At 36.9% G+C, this 23635-nt stretch overlaps 2 protein-coding genes across 13 annotated transcripts in view; both read left to right on the plus strand.

Annotated features, from left to right (window-relative positions):
* The window catches only part of LOC118737668 (UPF0565 protein C2orf69 homolog), a 579466-nt gene that overhangs the window by 433186 nt on the left and 122645 nt on the right, over positions 1–23635 (plus strand). The window lies entirely within an intron of this gene.
* LOC118737666 (sex determination protein fruitless) overlaps positions 1–23635 on the plus strand; it is a 132847-nt gene that overhangs the window by 49754 nt on the left and 59458 nt on the right. For all 12 annotated transcript variants that reach the window (XM_036468342.1, XM_036468340.1, XM_036468346.1 and 9 more), the window contains 3 exons: positions 21655–21802; positions 21870–22070; positions 22145–22912. In XM_036468342.1, the coding sequence (XP_036324235.1) occupies positions 21677–21802; positions 21870–22070; positions 22145–22912 (1095 nt within the window). In that variant the 5' untranslated portion in view covers positions 21655–21676. The remainder of the gene's footprint in view (positions 1–21654; positions 21803–21869; positions 22071–22144; positions 22913–23635) is intronic.

Here is a 23635-nt window from a genome sequence, read left to right on the forward strand (position 1 = left end):
CATACATAGAATGACAACTAACGGTTAGACTAAAGAATAGATTCCGCTACCTACCTGACCAAGAACCAACGACGGTTTAGCACGGCTATAAACAGTGACGCATAAACAGAAACTATTCAGAGCGAAAAATTACACTGAAGACACAACACTGAAACCGGTTTCTCTCCAAACCAAATTTGACAGGGGATGACGGAAAATTGTTCCACAATTCATTATTTTATTTTGTTTTAATATCATCTTTTTTTTTTTTTTGTGTTTTGTTACCTTAATTTAATTTTTTGGCGCTACTGGGGCTGAGTTGTTAGAGGTGCGTACCACTACTCCGACGGACCTGGATTCGATCTCTGGTGCGAGCAACATCTCAGTTATGTTCACTTAAAACCATGTTGTCACACATGTTGGATCGTGTAAGCCCCACTATTTGCCTTTCGCAGGCGGCTTAAAAAACGACAATATATTATTATTGCATTACTATATGATATTATAAACTTTTTCTTCATTTTATCAAATTTTATTTTATTTTTTATATCTTCTGACTTGACTTTTTTGATATTTATATTTTTTTTATATTATTTTATTTTTATCTGTTTTATTTTGTATATTTTACTTTTAATTTATTTTAATACAATTTTTATTTCCTTCAATTCTTCACTTTCTTCTTACTTTCTGTTTTGTCTTTTTTTAAGTTTACCTTAATTTAGTTTGCATACTTTATTTAATTTTTTATATTCTTTAATTATTTTTTTTTTATATTATCTTATCTAGACTTGTTTTATTTATCTTATTTAATTTTCTTTGATTAAAGTTTTACTTATTTTACTTTATACTGCTTATTATTGTACTTATCTTCTTATTATTTTTTATTAGATTTTATTTTTCATAGATATTAGTGTTTTAGGTAAATGTATATTATTATGTTTGTTTATATTTTCTTTTTCTTTTAATTTATTTTGTTGTTATTTTGTCTGAACTTATTTGATTTGATCTTATTTTTAACCTTAATTTTTTAGATATTTTTATTTATACTTATTTAAATTACTTTTTTTCATACTGTACATACATACATATATTAAATTTTGTTTTATGCATTTTTTTATGTTATTTTATCTTAACTTCTTTGATTATAGCATTTTTATTTTTTATTTCCTTTATTTTATTTAATAGTGGTATTGGGCTTTGTAGCACGGTTTTGTTTTTTAGGATAAATGGAAAATCACCAAGTCTAAGCGGTAAAAGTTATAGCTGCTGTGTCGAAGATCACCACATCTCCTCCTCAGACTTCAGCAGGTATCGAAGCCGCATCATCGACCTGCAAAGCCATCAACGCTTACCACTGAACTATTTTCTTTTATTTATTTGAATTTAATTTTGTGTTATTTTAGTTTGTTATATTTTATGGTATTTTATTTCTTTACTCTATCAGCATTCATTTTTCAAAGTTTTATTTATTATTTATTTCATGCCTTTTATGTTTTACTTTATTTTTTTTTTATACACAATTGTATTAGATTTATTTTTTTATTATTTTATCAAATTAATTTTATCTTTTCCATTAAATCCTTTTTCAATTCACTCCACTTACTTTATATCTGTTTTCCCATTTATGTAAATACGTTTAATTGAATTTTACTCGTTAACTTTGCCGACCTAAATATTTACAGATGCAAACATAATTATGCACATACATATTCTTATCTTAGGCTGCAATGTATTTAGAATGCGCTAAATGCAAAATATTTATGCAATTATTTGCAAAGAGTAGTGCTTCACACAATCACTAGCCACAGCCAAGGGACAACAGCAACAACAAGCTGTGACAGCAATTGGACGCACAGCACAACAGCTGTGCAATCGTTGAGGAGCGTGCGATACACAATTGTTCTAAGCTATTTACTTTTACCACCCACCGACCACACAGTAATCTCGCCCTTCTCCTCCCCTCAATCACTATGCACATGACAGATAAACTTTCATTTGAAATTGCTATTGCGGTTGCGATTTTGCATCTCTTTGCATCGCACTTCACCGCTGCATAGTTAATTGAAAGTGAATATGAGAAATCGCATTGCAATTAGCTCCGTCAGCGTCATTGAATTACAAAATCGAGAATGAATTAAGGCAATTGCCGTCACCAGAGACAAAGACGAGTGGTGGTGATGCAGATGTTGTGGGTTGTTTTTGCAATTGTTCAAAACTAAAGTAAAATGTTATAGTGATTTGGTTTTGTTTTTGATTTTGTTGCACAAACATTAGGGTGCCCATCGAAAAAGATTTTCTTTTTGAAATTTCAAGTTTATTCGTTTTTATGAGAAATATTATTGCCTGTTTTTATAGGTTTTTTAAAGGTCATTTATAGAGGTTGCAACCTGTCGCTTTATGTCAGAAAATACGATTTGTAGATTTATAAGTTTTCGAATTACTACTTTGCTTCGATTTCAAATAGCGAATATGATCTAGGAAGGGAATATATAGCCCTCTAAAATGATATATAATCACCTATTGTCGGGCTTGGCTTGTTGGGATTTTGTATCATGTAAAATAAGAAAACCATAGTTTTCTCAATTTTTTTTAATTTTGACCATCGACAATTTCCACAATTTCAAAACATGTAGTTAAATTCAATCTATTCTGAAATAAACTGACGGCTCATTTATTGCAATCGCATAATAATTGTCGAAGTTAGGCGAATTTTCTTAAATACGGCCTTAAATTTATATTATTTATGTCCCGGACTTACCGGTTTTTTTGAGCAGTGTGGCTAACGAATTTATCAATATTTATTCAAAATTGATGTATACAATCGCTCTTTAGCTAAGAAGTGGTTTATAAAGAAATTTTAGGAATATGGGGGTGGCACCGCCCACTTTTATCACATTTGTGTATCTCAAAAACTACTTGACCGATCTCAACCAAATTTGGTATATACATTGCGGTTAGGCTTCTTAAGCGTCATATTGAAACTATTTGAAATCGGACATACACACATCCCAATTCTCTATGAAAAAAAATTAATTTTTTTCTCGAACAATTTTTCACATACAAATTTTTTTATAAAAAAAAAAGTTTTTAAAAAAATGCCTTTCAAAAAAAAAAAGTTAAAAAAGCTATAATGGTAGCTCGTGAGTTATGATTTTTTTACACCGAAGTTAAACAATTACAAATTACGAATTAAATTAAAATTTTAGTATAATAAAGTGCAAGATTTAACCTACTGGAAAATTGCGTTGATTTTTATTTTTTTTTTTTATGCTGACTGCTTTTTGCACTTTTTTCTTATGGAAAATGCACAAAACCGTTTTCAAAGAAAAATAAAAAAAATTAAGCCAATTTTCAAAGAAAATTAAAGAAAAATTAAGCCAATTTTACAATCGCTTAAAATTTTACTCAACTTCGGTGTAAAAAAAAATTCATAACGCAAATTATTGTAGAGTGCACCCCGTAATACTATACTTAAATATTGCGCAATACTCCGAGCTGCCATTGAGATTTGTTTAATTTTTTTTTTTAGATGGTATATTTTCTAAACCTATTTTTTATCAAAATTGTTGCATGTGAAAAATTTTTAAAGGAAAAAAATTTTAAAATTATTTCTTTTCAGGATTTTTTTCAAATTTTTTCCACGCTCCGTTCTCGAGATATTTGGAAAACTATTAAATCGATTTGTTTTTGTTTTTGTGCTGTAAAGTTTTTAAAAATATATTAATAAAGCTCAAATTTCATGTTTATTTATTATTTATGTTTGTCCATCAACCATAAAAATTTTAAACAAATCAAACGCAAGAAGTGTGAACCCCGTTCATTTTGGTATGAAGCGCCCCATATACAGGTGTGTGCATGTATCTACATATGAATGGCGTGTTAGTGTGTGTGTTTGCATATTTTCGTCTACATATTTTTTACTTGATAATCATTTTCATTTTCACTTTCTTTGTTTGAACAGCAGCGCGCAGTCACGTTGTTCACATGACTGACACCGACCGTGCTTGCCTATCTTCCAATAATATTTATACATCTACATACATACATCAATTTTTGTTGTACGAGAGTATGTGTGTTTGTATGTTTGCGCATTAGTACGCGTCGGCTTTACATATGAATACAGATAAGTTCTGCTTCTTCTTCGGCATTTACGTAAATTGTTAAATTACTTATACGCCACGGTGTTCTGAGCAGTATACATACATAGTATGTATGTATGTACCATAGTTTATTGGCGCTAAAGCCGACAAATGCTCATAGCGTTGTGATCACAAATTAACATACATACATACATACATAAATAGCAGTGCTATTGGGCGCACTTGCCAAGTGAGGAGTGAAAAAACTTACACCGAGTGATGGGAGTAGATAGCGAAAATTCACCACACAGAATAGCAGACGAAACGCACAAGTGTGTCAGTGTGTCTTAATCGCGTTTTTTTATTTTTTTTTGCTATTAAATTTGAGGTACTAGACGCACAGTGAGTGTGGCATCAGCCACAGCGATAACACTTCGCTCTGTAGGCATATAAATGCTTATATTTATTGATAATTCGTCTCTATTTGGCTGTATATATATATACTTTATATGTATTAAATAGTGTCCACGCCCACCTCCCATATAACGATATTTTACAGAAATACGAAAACTGCGATAAATCAATAACTACTTAAGCTAATTTATCTGATGTTTGCAATAATGTCTTAGCAACAAACAATATTATCATACATTATTGGGAAATCGGCGTGGCACCCGCTCACTTATGCCCACATATGAGTGAGATGCTGAGGAAGACGGATGGGTAACCGAACCGGTAAATTACTTTCTCCTGCAGCACCTTAATGACGTTTGCGGTGGTTGCCTGGCGTACTGGGACTAGTTCAACCCTTTTGGAGGATTTGTCGACCAGGGCGAAGAGGCACATATTGTCGATGACCTGGTAGTCAGGGTTGCGGTTGGGTTGTTGTAGTACTGTATTCAGCTTCCTCTCGTACCAATCGCCGGTGATGGTCTCGACGGTGTAGAGCGTGTCTGGCCTGTTATCGGTTGCGGCTAGTGGGCATCGTGAGAGCGCGTCCGCCTGTACATTCAGCGCTCCCTTCCGGTATTCGATGTCAAAATTCTGCAGCGAGTATAGCCACTTCAGTGAGTTGTGGTCGGTGATTACTGTGAAGTGGTATCCTTCCAGGTACGGTCTCACCTTGCATATCCCCCATAACACGGCGAGGCACTCGTGTTCGGTGGCTGAGTAATGCTTTGTTTAGGCTTCGGCTGGCATATGCTACGACTCTCTCGTGATCAGAGTGACGTTGAAACAGGACAACACCGAGTGCTCCCCCGCCGGCGTCGGTTTGGAGGAAGGACGGGCGGTTAAAGTCGGGGCAGCAGAGTACTGTTGCGCTCGTGAGCTTCTTCTGGGTTAAGGCAAGTGATGCGTTTCCTTGTGGTCCATCCCATGCCCAAGTCTGGACTTTCTTCAATAGTTGGTTGAGTGGTGCTGCGAGCATGGAGAAATCGGCGTCGAAACGGCGGTACCATGAGGCGAGGCCGAGGAATCGGCGAAGCTCTCGGATGTTCTGAGGCGCTGGCATCTCTCGTACAGCGGATATATTTGCAGGATCAGTGTGTATGCTCTCGGAGCTAACAATGTGCCTGCATCCTTTTCCTCTGAAGTCGTTTGAAGACTTCGCGCAGGTTACTCATGTACTCGTCGAAGGTGTCTGCCAGAACGATGATGTCATCCAGGTACTCAAATACCTTCGGCTTGAGCTCTGAACCGAGTATGGCGTCCAGTGCGCATTGAAATGTGGCTGGAGCGGAGTGTAGCCCAAATGGCATGACCTTCCACTGGAACAGCCCTCTCCCTGGAACGGTGTTGTATGGCCGTGAACCTTTGGCTCGGGGTATCTGTCAGTAGCCATTCTTCAAGTCAATCGTAGATATGTACTTCGCTTCTGTTAGCTGGTCGAGGATGGCTCCGATCTGGGGCAGCGGATATACGTATGTTTCGCTGGCGGCGCTGAGCTGGCTTCACATTCCCAGGCCCCCCCCACTCTCCGCCAGCTTAGTTGCAGGCGTACAGGGCAGTTATTCACTGCTAAATATTAAAATTGTGTCCACAGTGAAATTCGTGGGTAAATGTGGACATAAAATCGTTCTGGGTATGTTCCATTTTGTAATATTTTTCTCATTCGCACTCATAAAATTATTTACAAATAAAAAAGGGAGCAACAAACTATTCAAAGACATCAAACGCTATCACTTACATAATTGATATGAACCTACGTACTCTAGTACAGTACTGTATGCATAACCGATATGTATGTAGATATGTACATTAGAGCGTACCACCTTACACGCATAAAAATTCGCACTCCTAAATTAACTTGCAAGGCAATTTCGAAAAAAAACATTGCTTAGCCAATCCTAGGGTCGCTTACATCTTTCGGTGACATCTACATACATTCGGAAATATAAATTTTTTTAAATACTGTTAGTTAGGTTGATAAGAACTGAGATCTTAGTTCAGAACAAAAAAAAATTCTCAAAGAAAAATACCTTAGATTCGAAGCTGTGCGGTCGAACTTTTTTTCTGGGATGGTCTAATATAAATTGGAACGCGAAATTTTAACAAGTTTTAGCAATTTTTTATTTGTTTATTTAATTTGTATTATTTTTATAGTATACAGTATAGTTAACTAACAAAAACAATAGATCCCAATTTCAGAGTTTGTGCACAAATTATGAAAATTTTGAGGTGCCCCAGCATTTGACAGCATTTTAAAATCATATAAAATTGAGAATAAAAAAATTAAATTGGTCACAATTGTTGTTGTTTGAGATTGAAAATGGGAATGTGTGTGTGAGTTTGAGTTGTGAATTTTTAAATTATATTGCTATGAAACTGTTTACATAGATAACGGATTCCCCCCAAAAATCCTTTTTGAATTTCCCCTAGACCCATTTTCTACCCTAAATATTCGGTCCCCGAAACTTTAGGGGGGTAACCTCTGCTCTGGCAACACTGCAATTTTGTAGCCCATTAAGTGTTAGTATTTTGGCAATTTTTTTTTTGTTGACGGTGCTACGTATTTTTTCTTTACAAAATATGTTTCACCATTTTTTTATATGTACGCTGTACAATTTATGTACGACATACGATTTTTTCCAGATATTCGATTCATGCACGATTGCCGATATTTTTTCCAAAATTATTTTTTTTTTTTTTTTTTTGAATTAGTAGATTTGACCCAAACCAGCAAGCGATAAAAAATGATAATTTGGAAATTTAAAGAATCGGAACTTGCATAATACTTAACTGGCGTGCAGTCAATATATTCTTATAGTTATGGGAAAAAATAACGGTTGATGCGCGACTTTTTAGAATTATTGTAGAGCGGAGAGATTCCTGAAGAATCATTACTATACCAAAAACTAAAATTTGAGTTGGGTTACAGTCGTATTGCAGGATTTTTATTTTTTATTTTTTTATTTTGATGTGGTCTAATGTACACACATACATACATACATATATGCGCGGCTGTGTGTAAGTTATATTAGTTTTATTAGCAACTTAGGTCTACTCTACCAAAGTCCTTCAACTTTTGAGAATCGCTGTTATCGGGTAAAGCAGCAAGCGCAAAGTTAACTACTCACTTACTATAAACAAACTAACATACACCCCGTGTCAAAATTTTAAGCGCACCACATACATACTATTTAAAAGTTTTAACATTTTTTTGTTTTTAATTACAGGGTTTTTATAAAAATATAACTTATTCAATACCGACGTCCATATAAATTTAGGTTTCAAACTGAAAAAAATCAACAATTAACTTTTAGTAAATTAACTTTTAGAATAACCATTTTTTTTTGTTGAAGGTGTTTGCTCATATACAAAACAAAAATCTTGGAAAACACTTTTTATGTGCTGCGCTTATAATTTTGACAGGGAATGTATATTTTTATATTATAGCTATATTAGGAATTCGAGTATAGGGCGCTGCAGCATTTACTCGTACAACACAGCGAGCACTTTGCTGCTGACTGCAAAACTGCATCAGTAAACAAGCAAAATAACAAGAAGGCAAAAAGGTCTTTTCACTTTCAGTTGCTTATCAGCCTCTATAAAGATTGTGTTATATGTGTATGTATGTGTGTATACACATAGCATGGCACTATCTAAATACATACATACATATGTGCTAAAACGAATACGTCTAGCACCTGCACTAAATGTTTACTTTTATCGTTCTGACTTTATTACGTTCTTTACTTTTACTTAGCTGTGCTTTAATCGCTTTTTTTTTGTAACTTTACACCTTGTTTACCGTATCCTGTTAACAATTCGTTTGTATTTAGATACATATGTATGTATGTATTAGCGCTTATTCATATTTCATTGCCGTTTCTATTATCGCCTTAAAGTTTCTCCAAAAAATTTCCGCACTGCAGTGTACAGTGAAACCCGCCAAGGTGCCTTCCCCTAAAAAGTAATCGATGTATTTGGTCATTTCGAATTTTTCCTTGGGAACATCATGATTGAAAACTTTAAAGCCGCTTTTCTCGTTTTTTTTTTTCATTTTCAAAGTTATCTCATTCTACCAGCGAATGAGCGATATATACTTATATACATATATATTTTAATAACATTGCTAAATTTGTTATCGCAAAACACCCTAATGGGGTCGTTTACGTAGATACCCAACCCGGCAGGGAAACAAAACAAGTTGGTATTTTTGGAAGAAGTAATTATGCGGTTTTCACTGTATTTCTTTTGTTATTCAAACGCACAAATTGCGTTGTTTACAAGTTCAATGAACGCTGCACAGAGAAAACTACTACTACATGCGTATGTACATATTCTTGCTTAGTTTAATGTTAAAATTACACGTGTTCATGGTTTTAGTTTAAAAAAATTTGGTAAGTACGAGTATGTTCACAAATAATAAACAATTAGCTTTGTTGGACTTTGGCAAACACTGAGGTATGGTAGTTCACCCTAAAAAAATTTTCACCAAATTGCTTTATGCTCTGCATCATTTTTTTTAACATTGTTTACATTAATTCTTAATCTGCCTTTTGAATATGGGTTGTTCAAAAATTAAAAAAAAAAAATTAAAATTATGCCGCCCCTCATCAGTCGAGGGAGACGAAGGCGTAACCATCACCTGATTACCAAGAAAGTGAGTCTCTACAAGAACAGAGAGAGCCTCAATCCTACTCTCCGTTAAAGAACTATCACAACTTTTCCCAGCCTAGGTTTCTATCCCGCTGCAGTATTCTTAAAAAGAGACCCTCTTCGTTCCCAAGGCACGTGTTTCGCTCTCCCATTCCTGACTGGCTCCACAGCCGTGAGCCAATCCCATTTACCTTGGGAAAGCAATTTCGCCACAATGGTTCCAGCCATCTCTTATAAGGGAGCACTGGCTATAGTGCCAGAGGCAATTACAGCCCGATCATACAGATTTTTCAGTCTTTAGTTTCCCCATTACGGCATCTACTAAGGTCCCACTGGCTTCTGGTGTAACCTTACGCAGACCTGGGCCGTTTACTGAATGCAACGACAGAAGGAGTTCGGTCAGCGAGTTGTTGTTGTTGTAGCACTCCTCCAGGGTGCGCCCCTGATATATGACACTGGGGACTTTGGCAATGGTTGGGGCCTCCAGAATCCGTAACCCTGCCACAAATGTTGTTAATAAATTTGAAGATATGTATGCGTTTAACAAAACTTGTCTAATTTTCTCTGAAATCTTAATAACGTCCACACAAGTGCAAACGACTACGGTCTTGTTTCTTAGGTGTTATTTAAATTGTTGCATAAATATAATTTTTCAGCATATCTAACTATATATTGTTTATAAACTTTTTAATATATTTTGCATATCTTTTGCATAATCAATTTGCATTAAATTCCGAGCTCTACTGATTAACCTTTGGCTAAGGGATATTTTAATTATTCCAGAAGACCTATTCTGAAATCTTTTGCCGAATGTACATACATATGGGTATTCAAATTTCTTAGACAGCTGTTTAAAGCTGTGTCTTGGCCAACTTTGTTATAGATCAGTCACGATCAAAACATTTGTATTGTGGAACGATTTTCCGTCATCCCTTGTCAAATTTGGTTTGGAGACAAACCGGTTTCGGTGTTGTACCATCTTCAGTGTCATTTTTCGTTCGAAAAACCAAATTTGACAAGGGATGACGGAAAATCGTTCCACAATACATCATACTCCCACCCTGTCGGAAACACAAACAACCAAAAAGAAACCAAAACATATGCCGCGAGAAAAGTTTTTGAAGCTTTCTTTAGATTTTAAATCGACGCTCATAGAGTAAAAGCCCTTTGCGGTCCTCACCGTTATATGTAAATGTTATAAGCTCTTAGGTTTTCAAAGTTTTCGAACCATTTAAATCACTTAAAGCTCGGTTAGTCCAAACTTAACTTAACTTAACTTACCATACGAAATCATCAATGATTACTCAACACGTGAACTTAAGCCAAGAGCGGAAATATTTTGTTTTTGTATCAACTTTTAAGAGTTCGCCGCTTAAAATGCCACATCAAAAAAAAATAAAATTCATGCAAACAAAGATGTTTGCGTTCATTTATTTTTAAGTAACACAAAAACGACACTTAACTTAACTTAACTTAAGAATCTAAAATCTATAGCTTCCTTAGTTGCTTACGGTAAGTTAAGTTTTAACTAACTGCCAACACAGTTTCTTATAAAACAGGTTGGCCAAAATATTAAGTTAAGTTACTGAAATTAAGTCTAGACTAATTGCGCTTTTAATTTTAAATTTGTGCTTAAGAATCTCAAATCTTATATATGGATCTCAATAAATATATAGATATGTATTTAGCTCACTCGACATATTCCTTAACAACAGCAACAACAACAACAATTATACTATCAAGATTTTTATTAGAGTTGGAAACAAATCCACATAAGTTCAGATTTCAGATTTTCCCTATGAACCTCAATATTCCTATTGTTCTGAAGAAATTTATTTGCAAAAAATTTAAGCAAATCATAGGGAGGTTCTGTCTCTATGTTCACAAATATTTTAGTATATTTCTTAACCAAATAATAACTATGCTAATGTTTCCTCGACCACAATTCGAGGAAGATGACAAATCAAATGAACCTCGAACAAAGCTTCTGAAACAATATGTAAGTCATTATTTTTGTGAAGCTTCCAGTTTCGGCAGTACAATTTTCTATAGCTATTAAAGAAAAGTACTCGTACGTAAGTAATGCATATGCATGTATGTACATATTCTTATCAACTTTACGAAATTTTTTTCTTCGAACCAACGATAACCACACACATGTTAGCAGAACTAAGAAATCACTTGATTCTCAGTTACATAAATCTCTTGCGAACGTCAGCAATTGAGAAATTATCAAATAAAAAATACAAATGTGTATGTGTGCATATACCCACCCAGTGGGAAAAGGTAATGTGTGTTAATGCATAAATTCATGTAGAGGTCTCATAGTCGACACATTAGCGCGTGTCCTAGGAAAGTAACGTATCGCTTGATAGATACAAGAAAGACAAGAAAGGATGTGTAGCCCAAGTTCTATTTTCCTAATCATAAAAGAACAAATTTCACTTGATGGTGGCGTAACTTGGAAAAATGTTTGGCGCTTTTAATGTGGTATTGGATGCTTGCCTTACCACCATTAGCAAAATTCCACACATCCTACAATGCGCTTCTGCCATTTTTGTATACGCATAACCTAAAGATAATTTAGGTAGGCTGTCTGAATTCAAGCCATTTTAAATTTACCCAATGTGGACTGAAAAAGTACTTTCCTGCATGCCTCCTAGAAAGGGGTTTCCTATTTACATTTTACGCGAATGTACTCAAGTATGTATATGTTTATATTTTTTAGCATTACAAATAGGATTTAATACGCATATTAAGTCTCAATAAAATATATTTGATCTGAACCTTAAATATTTAAATTCCTTAAAGAAGTATGCTTTTTATAAACTAAAAACAGCTTTAAAAGAACTTCTTCAAAAGGCCTTCAGAAATACGTCCTACAAAAGCCCTTCTGGAAGCTCTAGTTTGAGTAGCGAAAGCAGAAGCGCTTCAATTTGTGCCACTCCGGATAAAAAAAGGAAGGAGAAACCCAACAAAAAATACGATTACAATAGAAATTAAAATGGAATCGAATTAGGCGATGAGAATCGCTTTCCCTCTCCCTTCAAGACGGCATTATTTTAACATGGGCATGTTATTGGCCGTAAGCCCTTACCTACAGAATTACCTTCGAACAAAGGAAGAACGCATGAATAAACTGAATCCAAAGAAGCCAACAAAAGATACCTTACAGAGAAAGAGAAGGCCTAGACAAGTACATTCTTATGTATATTAAATTGAAAACAGAAAATAGAAATTGTCCTAAAAGATTAAAATTGATTGAAATTTTTATAAATCAGTTTTTATACTTACATACATATGTACATATGTATTTAGGCACTTATCTTACTTAAAAATACATATTTAAATAAACTTAAAATTGTACACCCTCACGTACTTCATTTAGTGGTGCTCCGGTACCAGTACTTAGAAGTAAATGCTCGAGTACCTCCACCAAGTACCTAGTATTTTTTGTACTTCGATGCGCGTGTACAAGTACTTCATGGGTATCGAGTACAAAGTGCAAGTACAGTGAGCTCGCGATAATATTAACATCCCAAAATATGAACATTATTGTTTCTAAAAATTTCTAACGAATTTCAAGCGCTTGGTAATTTGGGGAACCCCCTAGTTATTTGCATTGGAAATGTCCATACGTGTCGCTCGGAAATGCTTACAGTGAATAACTTCATGTTCGGTTTCCTTATTGTTAAATATGCCTCAAACATGTGATCCAAGATTTTAAAGTTTTTTTAACTGCAAGAAATCAAGTTTATTTATTTTAAAAAAAACTTGCTTTAGAAAAAAAATTTTAAAATTGCAAAGTAAAGTTTTGTATTTCGTTTATCAAGTCTCGGCTAATAGAAAGTTTATGTTTTGTATTAGTTTGTTTGGAAATTTTGAAAATCGGTTATTGTGGTAGACAAGAGGTCGGTTAAGGTATTACAATACCCTCCATAAGTAATTTTTGATTACTTGAACACCACGATTATTCTAGATGCCACAAATAGGGGAAATCCGAAAGTGGACCCAAGACAACATGATATAGATGATAACAGCTGCGTTATCGTAATGTGATAAAGTATACCACATTATCCTAACCATATATACCATATTGTCCTCCAATTTTTGAAGTAGGTATTTTTTGAGTTCTTTTAAATTTTTTTCAATAACTTTGTTATTTTTGAATACAAGTAGTATTTAACTGAAAAATGCTTTATAACTTAAGTTTCACTGTTCTCGTGTAATAAATAATAGTTACAATACAGCTCGTACCGTTACTACATATCTAAAAAAAATACCTATACCACAATACCCGAAGTTCCCCTGCATATGCGGTTTGTTTATTTGTGTAACAAACAAAACGTATACAAGTTTCTTTTAAAGTTCTAAATAAAACATTTTTTTAATTAATGAAACTTGTTGTTTTTTAATTCTTGAGCCTTTCGTAAATATGAACAATCTCGCAAAAATTAACAGGCTGAAAAAATTTCTGTGTTGTTATTTTTGACAAAAACCATTCAAAGGAATGGAAAGGAAGGAATGACCTTAAGATAGGCTTTTTGGAAGAGATTTCAACGCCTGAAATGATTTACTGCGCAGTATCTGAGCCGTATACCTGTTCAGGAACTTGCTTCTTTTTTTAAATTTTCCTGAAGATACAAAATTAGATTTTAGCCAAATAAACTAAACAGGAAGAAATTAAACTCACCAGATATTCAACATGTAGGAAAAAGTTTTCATTATCGGTTTTCGACTACTAATGACAGAAAGCTTAACCTTTCTTTCAAAGCAAAAATCTGTTAAAAAATTATATGGGTGTCTACATCGACCAGCCGCCAAATAAGAAAGGAAAGAACAAAGAGAAACAAAAATAAAGCTTAGCTCGAGTTCACACTACTCCTTCGCTAACTCTACGATGTAAGTTTTCGTACAACTGGTTTCGAAAATATTTTCGTGAAAGAAAAAAGTAATGGGTTACCTATTTGCCCACTGGGTACTAATGCATATGTATCCATGTGTATATAAGTATGTCTGCGCGCCCTAAAACGAGGTCAAACCGCCCATCCGGCCGGCCCGGCCGCATACCGGCAAAGCGCGCACACTTATTTACATATGAATGTTACAAGTATCTCCATATACATATATTAAGAACACTACATAAAGAGGTTAATAAAATACATTTAAATGTGTATATGTAAATATGTAAGTAAATGCGTGCACAACGCTGCGCTTTATGCGATAATGATTCTCTTATAAGTTATGTATGAATGTACGTGCGCTCACTTGCCCAAATCCATCAACGCCAATAGAATGAACAGTGCGAAAAAAAAACAGAAATAAAACACACAGCAACAGCAACAACAAAAACAAGGAATGTAATAATACTATTTATAAAAATAAAAAATAGCAACAATGTTAATTGCCTCCGCGTGATTCTGATCTACACATGCCGCTCTCTTGCGCCAAACTCTCGAAACGCTTGTATGCGCGCGAATATTCTCTTTCTCTTCGTTCTCCATACATATGTACCGCGAATGTAGGCGTGCGATAAAAGTAAAAGAAAATCGCTAAATGAGTAAACCATAGGCAGCAGCTGGTGAAGGAATAAAGGAAACATAACATAATAAACAAAACGTCAAAGAACTTTTTTGCAAGCTGGCCTTACGACGGCCGCGCGCGTCCCTTGCCAATCTTACTGTACGCGCGCGCTGGCCCGCGGCATAAAGCTAGCGCCGGCGCTCACGCAAGCGTTGCAGTAGGCAGCGCGGTCATCGGTGACGCAGGTACTATCGTCAATTTTAAATATTTATTATTATTTTGTAACAGTTCTTGGCATCGCACAGCACTTAGTAGTGCTTTGCCAGGCCGCGCGGCGGATGGATCCGCGGCGAGTCGGTCGTAACGTACTTTTCTGTACAAATATTTGATTTTACTCTTTGTCAATTTAAGTATTTTTATTGCGTCTAGCATTTGTTCATTCTTTTGTTGCTTTTGCTTGTACTTAGATAATTTTAAGTACTTATTCTTACTTTTTGGGTTATTTTATTTACTGGTATTTATGGCAGCAATACAGTAGCAAATCTTGAGCCAATGCGTGTATTTGTTTTCTTTATTAGTTAGCAGATTTCTACATATGAATGTACATATGTAAATTACGCAGGGCAACACTGATTTTGGTGCAGCAAATGTTAAAGCTGTTCTTAATAGACTTTTTTTGTGCGGATTACAAATGCGCGATTTTTTGACGCTTTGACCTCGTATTTCCCAAAATCTGGAGCTGCTGGAAACCTTATACTTACGGATTCGCAATCAGCACAAAAAAGTTTATCAAAAGCAGCTTTAACATTTTCCTCACAACCATTTGTTTCCACTTTTGTTGACCTGTGTATTGAAGGGGATGAGGTTGCTAAATTAGAAATGAAATCGACCAAAGATTAGCTTCAATATTTTTTTTACATATGTATTTAACTTATTTTACGATAGATAGAAAGCAAAGCATTTGCGGAATGAAGAAGAAGAGGTGTGAGTTTAAATAAACATATTTATCGGTACTTTCATGCCCAAGCCAACGCAATCGTTGCATTTTTATGTCGTTACAAGGCGCGTACATTTCGCCATACTATATTCTTCCAAACTCGTCGCCCACGAGACCAAAAATTTGTGTGTTTCGATTTGCTTATCTAGCGTCTGTACCAGGAACTGAGGAACTATCAAAATCTGATCGATAGTGGGTTTCCAGGTCTGAAGCCGTACTGTGAAGGTCCAGTCAGTATAGGTTCATAAAGGGCTTCAGTCTTTCACACAGCTTCGTCGATAGGACCTGATATGCAATGCGAAGGAAGCTAGTTCCGCGGTAATTGGCGCAAATAGCAGGATTTTCCTTCTGAGGCCAAGTATATGCTCCCTACCATCTCTTCGCCACCGGCTTTGAAGAGCTCAGTCGGTATACTGTCGGCTCCGGGAGGGGACCTTGTTGTTTTTGTGCCACCTTATAATACAAGTCTTAAATTAAAAATCTTTGAAGACTTAAAAATATTTATCTCTCTGATAATTATTATGAAAGGACTTTTATAATAAAAGTCTTTGAATAATAATTATAAATTGCGCGAAAAATATTTATCTTAATATAATGATTATTGATTGACTTTTATGATTTTCTCTTATACCAGTTATGTCTCTGTTTTTGAGTTACATTCCTGCCTTCTAGCATTTCAAGCTCTTCGCTCTCACTCCTTTCCGTCTCTAGTTTCTTCCTCTTGAAAAGACGTCTCCTTTGTCCTTTTTTCCCAGTATCGCTCAATTGTCGCGCGTATCCCATTCTAAGCTTTGTTTCGGGCGTATTCCGTTTTTCTTTTATTTTGTACTACTGTGTCGTCAGCGGTGTTTTTCTTAGCTTAGTGAGGAATTTAATCGTGGCGCAAAGCTAAATTTGCTCTACAGTTGACATTTTCTCCTCATCATTCAGTGATATCTCTCACAGAAATGAACAGAGAGACTGTATTCGCGCGTATATAATAACTAACTATTAAAAGCGGTGACCGGAGAGAGCTTTTGCTCTTTACGCTTTAAAAATCTTTTCCCGCGAAATAACCTTGGACGTGACTGATGCGGTTATAATCAGAAAGAGCTTTCAGTTTATGGGACAGCATATATTTTGTTGTGGCGAGAACTTTTAACAGTTTTAGCACTCGTACCAATGAAGTGGATAACTATGATGTACACATAAAAGCTGTCGCAGCAAATGTGTAGGGACTTATTTAGTGCAGCGATCGGCAGAGAGAGCTTTTACTCTGTGTGCGTCTATACAAAATGTATAGAAAGCTTAAAAGAGCTTTGCCCGCGGGCAAGGTAGTGCACATCACCGAATCTATAAAAAATGTATAAAAAGCCTAAAGGAGCTTTGCCCGCGGGCAAGGCGACGCCCATGACCGATTTAGAGATGTTGATTCGATCAGAGAGGACTTTCACCTGGTGCACGCCTACGCAAAATCTAGAACGGTCAAAGAACTTTGCTCGCGCGCAAGAATTTCGCGACCTTTAAAGTTTGTAGAAAGCTTTCTAGAACTTTCCCCGCGAGATATCTTTTAGTCGTGACTGATATATATGATCAAGTTTTTTTGCGTTATGATATTCCTCAAGCGATCGAGCGATATAAGTTATCAAAGAATTTGTTGAATTCTCACAATTTGAAAACAGTGGTTACCAACTGAGAAGGCTGATATAATCGAGACTATTGCCTGACCTTGAATTTTGATTTAGATAGTGGTAATGTCCCAGATAGTGGGAAAAGGGTTTTTCTTGTATACACTCACAACTGCTTTGGCCTAAATCTCTGTCGTAATTACGAAACATAATTATTTACATACGTAGTTTAACTTCCTCACCCTCCACATTCGATTGTGTACGGATCAGTTGGCGCTATTTTCAACCTTTCTCCTCTCACACTCTCAATTTAATTGTGTGTGGAATTGTGTTCTATTTCCGAATACAAACAAACATGCATGCGTTCTCACATTCACTTTCTATTTGTATGTATGTAAGTACATTAGGGTGCCACACCCTAAAAATTACGGATTTTCCACTGGAATTATAAAATTTATTCAGCCTAATTATGAGTGGAATTTTCGCACGAAATCGTTTTACTTTTCTCTTTTCGTTTATGTTTATTCACTAAGAGCGGATAAAAAAATTTCGAGTTAGTTCGTTTTCGGGCGAAACTCAGGATAGGGCTCATTATAGGTATTTTAAGACTCCCTCCAAAATTTATCGTAAACAAAATTATAACTTACGTTAACTGGACCGATTTGAAAAAGCATCCAAGAAGCGTTTTGGTTTAATAAAGTTGGTGTTTAAAAATATAGTTACCAAAAAAAAACAGGTCAGTTTATACGAGAGGCAGTATACGAATTTTTAAAAAGTTTATCAACGAAATCAAAATAAGGAGGTTTTTGGAGGTATTTCCAGAATTCTTGAAATATAATAAATTTTATAATATAATTTATAAAATAGCGCCGATTTTTTTTTATAGAGAGTGATGCACCCTAATATACATATATACACACATTCATATGCAAGTATAAATGTATGTGCACTCTATTTGACTTTCGCTTTCGTTTCGTTTGCCAGATCGATATTGACGTCGGAATCGCCGGCGAATGAAGTAATTATTGAATTAATATTTGCTGTTGTTGGTTTTGTTTTCGCTACATTGATTGTTTTGTCTTTCCTTTGGCATTGCCATCCATAGACGAAAGGGCAGCAAATCGTATTTTCCATTCATTTTTATTGTTTGTTATTTGTCTAGCTTATTACCTCATACTAATCATTGAGAGTTGGCACACAGTGGGAGAATGATAAATGCATACATATGTACATACATATATGTACATATATTTATTGTATTATTTATTTACACGCGTACAATTTGTACATACATACATATTTACTTAATATCTTTTACTATAATTTTTTCTTTCGAAAGAATGAATCTGCATTCGCACACTTCCTTCGGATTTTAATAAATTTTCGCATGCCTTTCTTTTATATCTTTTTTGATAACTTGTCCTGTACCTATTACAAGAAACTCGAGTTCACAAAATTCCATGAAATAAATTTTAGTTATAATTTTGAAACTCGCAAAAATTCGGCACAGTAAACCTGCTCAACGACTAAACTATTCGTTAATTAGTTATTCACTTATTTACATATTCGAAAAAGGGCGCCAGTCCTTTCTCTTCTGTGCCAACTGATACCAATTACAAGTGCCAAGTGAAGCCAAGTCCTTCTCCACTTGGATTTTCCATCGCAGTGGGGGCCCCCTTTCCCCTGCTACCACCAGCTGATTCCGAGTTGTTAACTTTCAGAGCTGGAGTCGACAAATAAATGGTGAGTGTCGATACTTTTCTCGCTAGTATTTTCCAAGATTTGGCGTATTGTTAAAACATGGTCTTTGGTGGATTTGCCAGGTATAAAGACATACTGATCCCGCGGTAGTTGGTGTGAATGGCTGGGTCGCCTTTCTTGGGCAGAGCACACTTGAATTCCAGTCGTCGGGCATGCGTTCATCTGACCATATTCTGCATAAGTGTTGAAGCATGTACCTTATCATCTCCTCGGCGCCGTACTTGTATAGCTCTGTTGGCAGGCTGTCAGTTCCAGCAGCTTTGTTCTTTTCAGCCGCGTAATTGCTATTCATATCTCGTCATAGTCAGGTGGTGGCTACCATTTGATAGGTAGAAAAATGTTCCCTCCATAATTTAAGTACGTTCTGTACATCGATCACCAAGGCGCCATTGTTGTTCTAACAGGAGATCGCACTGATCTTGAAACTTTCCGTAAGTCGCCAAACTCTCTGGTAAAATTTTTGAGCGTTTTTCCTGTCGGCCAACATTTAAAGCAAATACGTCTCGTTTCCCCCTTCTGTTGCTTATAGCGATCCGACATAGTTCGCGTCGCGCCCGATCACAGCTTGACCTTCTAAGCGGCATCTTTTCTCTTCGGTGACGAACGTAATTAGCGGAAAAAATTTTTCCACTACTCGCATATATCGGTCTGTTGAAGGGTCTGAGAGCCAGTGTGAAAGTGTGGCGAATGCGTCTGTTATGACTGCAGCTTTTGGACGTCGAGCTTTTCTTGCTACCGGATTGCTGTAACAATTTTCAGTCCGAGATTAGTGCCACAGCTAAAGCCGTATTATTCCTTAACATAGGATACTATTAGTTTCTTGCATTTAGTACAGCATTTTACCATTTTTTGATTCCTTTCAAATGATATATTTTACCAAGGTTCTAAAAATGTTTCAGTGATGACCTCTCTTGTTCGGATCTAAAGAAGTGCAATCGGGAATTGTATGGAAATGTCGCAGCCGTATCAACGTCACTCCATGCTGGATTCCCGGACCTAGCAAAATTGATGGGAATGAATCGGCTGATGAGAGGGCTAGATGCGACTCAGAGATGTAAATAGATGAAGCGGATAGCTCCGTACTACCACCATTTAGTGACCACGTTAGGAAAATTACGGAGTACACCGTGGCCGCGACGAATGACTTGTGGAACAAACGGGAAGACTATGAGACCGCAAGATTGTTATGGCCGCGTCTTAGTAGGAAAAAGACAGGGGGCGTACTGAAACTCAAGAGATCTGCAGTAAGAGTCCTTACCGGCGTCATCACAAGTCACTGTGCTATAGTACCAATGCTTCAGCAGTGGCGAATACCAGCAAGTACTCTCTGCAGAGGCCGTCATGATGAGGATGGGGAAGAGACAATTGGCCACTCACTATCTGTGGCTATGTCCAGGTCTACATACGAAGTGACTCAAGCTCTTGGGTTCACGTAGAGGTGGAACTGTTGGATCTCCTCGGCTTCATCAGAGATAGTAATTGGTTCAGTAGAATAATGATTTAAAGCTACTCTTTCGATTATTGGTACGTGTCTCCTCTTGTTACTCACTATAAGAGGGCACTCACAATGGGAAATTCTTCAACAGTCTGGGCGAGGTAGCAGAGGTGGAACTATTAGATCTCCTCGGCTTCGTCAGAGATAGTAATTGGTTCAGTAGAATAATGACTACTCTTTCGATTATAGGTACGTGTCTCCTCTTGTGACTCGCTAAAAACGGGCACTCACAATGGGCAATTCTGTCTGCCAGTGAAAGTATAGAATATTCCACACACGCGCTGCTAACCTAACCCTAACCTGACTCTGCAATTTTCCATTGCGACTGCTCCCCTAAGCATTGTCTTGGTGGAAGAATAATTTTCTTCGCCAATTGCAATCGGCATTGCTTCAAATCAACGTCGAAACTATCCAACAGCTCAAAACAATATCTTCAATTGATAGTTTTATCCTTTCAAAGCAGTCGTTGTAAATAGCAAAGTCTGCACCTCAAAACAACAGCCGAAGTGAACTTGGCGCACGTTCCCCCAGTAAAGTCAGCTGTCCTTTGGTTCCTGGTATATTGTGTTGATTTAATTTTTCGTCCTCGGCGCATCTTACATATGTGCTCACATAGTCGCGCTTTAGGTCTAGCGTGAGCAATTGTCGTATCCAACGCACGCATTTGAGATCCCCAAAGTTTCAGTCAGTGGCGACCTCTTTCGTATCCTATCCGGCTTTCAGAAGATCGGAAGATAGCTTTGGCTATGCTTTGCTCTCCTCATTAAAGAGAGTTTCGAGCCAACAGAGTAGCTAATTATAATCATTTTCTTAGCCAGCATGGTTCGATTTATTAGCAAATAAATTGAGTTTCCTGGACAAAGTTTGAGATGGATTAAGGAATTTCCTGTTATTTATATGAAGTCATAACCACGTTTGGGCTCTGAAAGCGAAAAGAGCTTACGGGTTTTAATAGTTTTTTTATTTAGAATGATTCGTGATTGAACGTGGCGTATGAGTAATTTTAATTCATTATGGATTATTCAAGTTTAAAAATGAACTACTCGTTTTGTATTTTCGTGTTTTAATCGAATTCAAAATCTAATAATTTTTTTTTTTCAATTTTCACAGATACAACACTGACCAAGGAGCTATGGACCAGCAATTCTGTCTACGCTGGAACAATCATCCGACAAACTTAACTGGTGTGCTAACCTCGTTGCTGCAGCGAGAGGCACTCTGCGATGTAACGCTGGCATGCGACGGTGAGACAGTCAAGGTAATAGAATCTTAATACAATTTTGCAACTACAAACACACAATTTAACCCATTGCATACCCACATAGGCGCATCAGACTATTCTATCAGCATGCAGCCCATATTTCGAAACAATTTTCCTACAAAACCGCCATCCACATCCTATCATCTACTTGAAAGATGTCAGATACTCAGAAATGCGCTCACTGCTCGACTTCATGTACAAAGGCGAAGTCAACGTCGGACAAAGTTCGCTGCCGATGTTCCTCAAAACAGCCGAGAGTCTACAGGTAAGCTCGATATTTTTCAAATTTTGTGCACATTTCACTTACACATGCTGCTCATTCTTCATCTCGCTGCGCAGGTGCGTGGTCTCACAGACAACAACAACCTCAACTATCGTACGGAGCATCGCGACTCACCCATACCCTCGCCCACTGGCCGTACAACCTATAGCAGCAGCGGTATCGGCGGCGTCAGCGAATGTGAAACACGTGAGCGTGATCAACAGCTACGTGGCCGCGCCAGCGAGCGCGATCTGCGCGACGATATGCATTCACATCGTAGCAGCAGTAGTCTGAGTGAACGTAATGCGGCCGCAGCTGCCACTGCCGCCAGTGTGGGTAGTGTAAGTGCCAGTTTACAATCCGCCGCAGCAGCTTTGGGTTTAGGTGAACGTTCACCGATCACAGCGGCCGCAATGGCAGCTGCTGTGGCGGCTGCAGCAACACGTAGCGCTAGCGCTGATGCGCTAGGTGGCTCGACGCATACAGGCTGCACTGGTAGTGGTAGTGGTGGGGGCGGTGGGGGTGGTGTCGGCAGTGGCAGCGGAGTGTTAAACAGTCGCAACAGTGATGCGAATAGTGAGCGCAGTGGCGGTGGTGCAGGCAATGGAGGTAGCAGTGGTGGCGGCAGTATTGGTCGTGATCGTGCCGACAGTCGTGATGAACTCATGCAGCTAGACTATAGTAACAAGGATAACAGAGATCGTGATAGAGAGATGTCCACCACGCCGGTGGAGCATATAGGTAGTAATAAGCGAAGACGTAAGAACTCATCCAACTGTGATAATTCGTTGACCTCGACACATAACGCAAATGTACAGGATAGGCACTACACTCAGGATTCTCAGGTGAGTGGCAACAGATGTGATAAATACATACATATATCGATGACAATGCATCGAGTGTGATTATTAAAAATTTTAACGGAGTTTCCATGACCCAAAGGTGCTTCAATTAGGTCAGGTTTCAAAGTTTACCTAGCTTCGTAATTCTTAATTAAGGACTTGACAGCCTTATTATCTATCTCGAATGATAGGCCACACGAACGGTACGTCTGCAGAGGAATGCTTAAAAAATTAGTCCGGCTAGCCGGTTTAAAAGTAAGGCGAAACACACTTATTTGGCCAATTAGTAAACAAATAAATATTTGGCGCTTACACATTTGCTAGTGCTTGGCCGAGCCTCTCCTCAGATTTGTGGTGTGCGTCTTGATGTTTTCACACTAAGAAGAGAGACCTACAGACTTACGCCGCCTCCGAATGGCAAATGGTTTTCAATGAGAAGCTTCTCATGACAGAAAGGTACCCGGAGGTTTGTCGTTGCCGCTTTTTTGTTAAATGTTGCTCGGACCAGGGATTTTTTTTCTTAATTAAACAGAAAATTTACCTTTTCCGTAGAAAAGTGAAAGTGCAGTACTCTCCCATTGAATGGTTTATTTTTACGCATATTTTGCCGCTGATTTACAAAAGTTAGTTCGTTTCAAGTATTTGTTAATGTTTATGGCATATGTAGATAAGAATATTAAGTGCTTGGAATTCGCTGTCTAGCCAATGTTAGTATAATATGTATAT

The sequence above is a fragment of the Rhagoletis pomonella genome, unplaced genomic scaffold (genome assembly GCF_013731165.1).
Source record: "Rhagoletis pomonella isolate Grant_MI unplaced genomic scaffold, Rhpom_1.0 Rhpom_scaffold_00004, whole genome shotgun sequence".
Classification (NCBI taxonomy): domain Eukaryota; kingdom Metazoa; phylum Arthropoda; class Insecta; order Diptera; family Tephritidae; genus Rhagoletis; species Rhagoletis pomonella.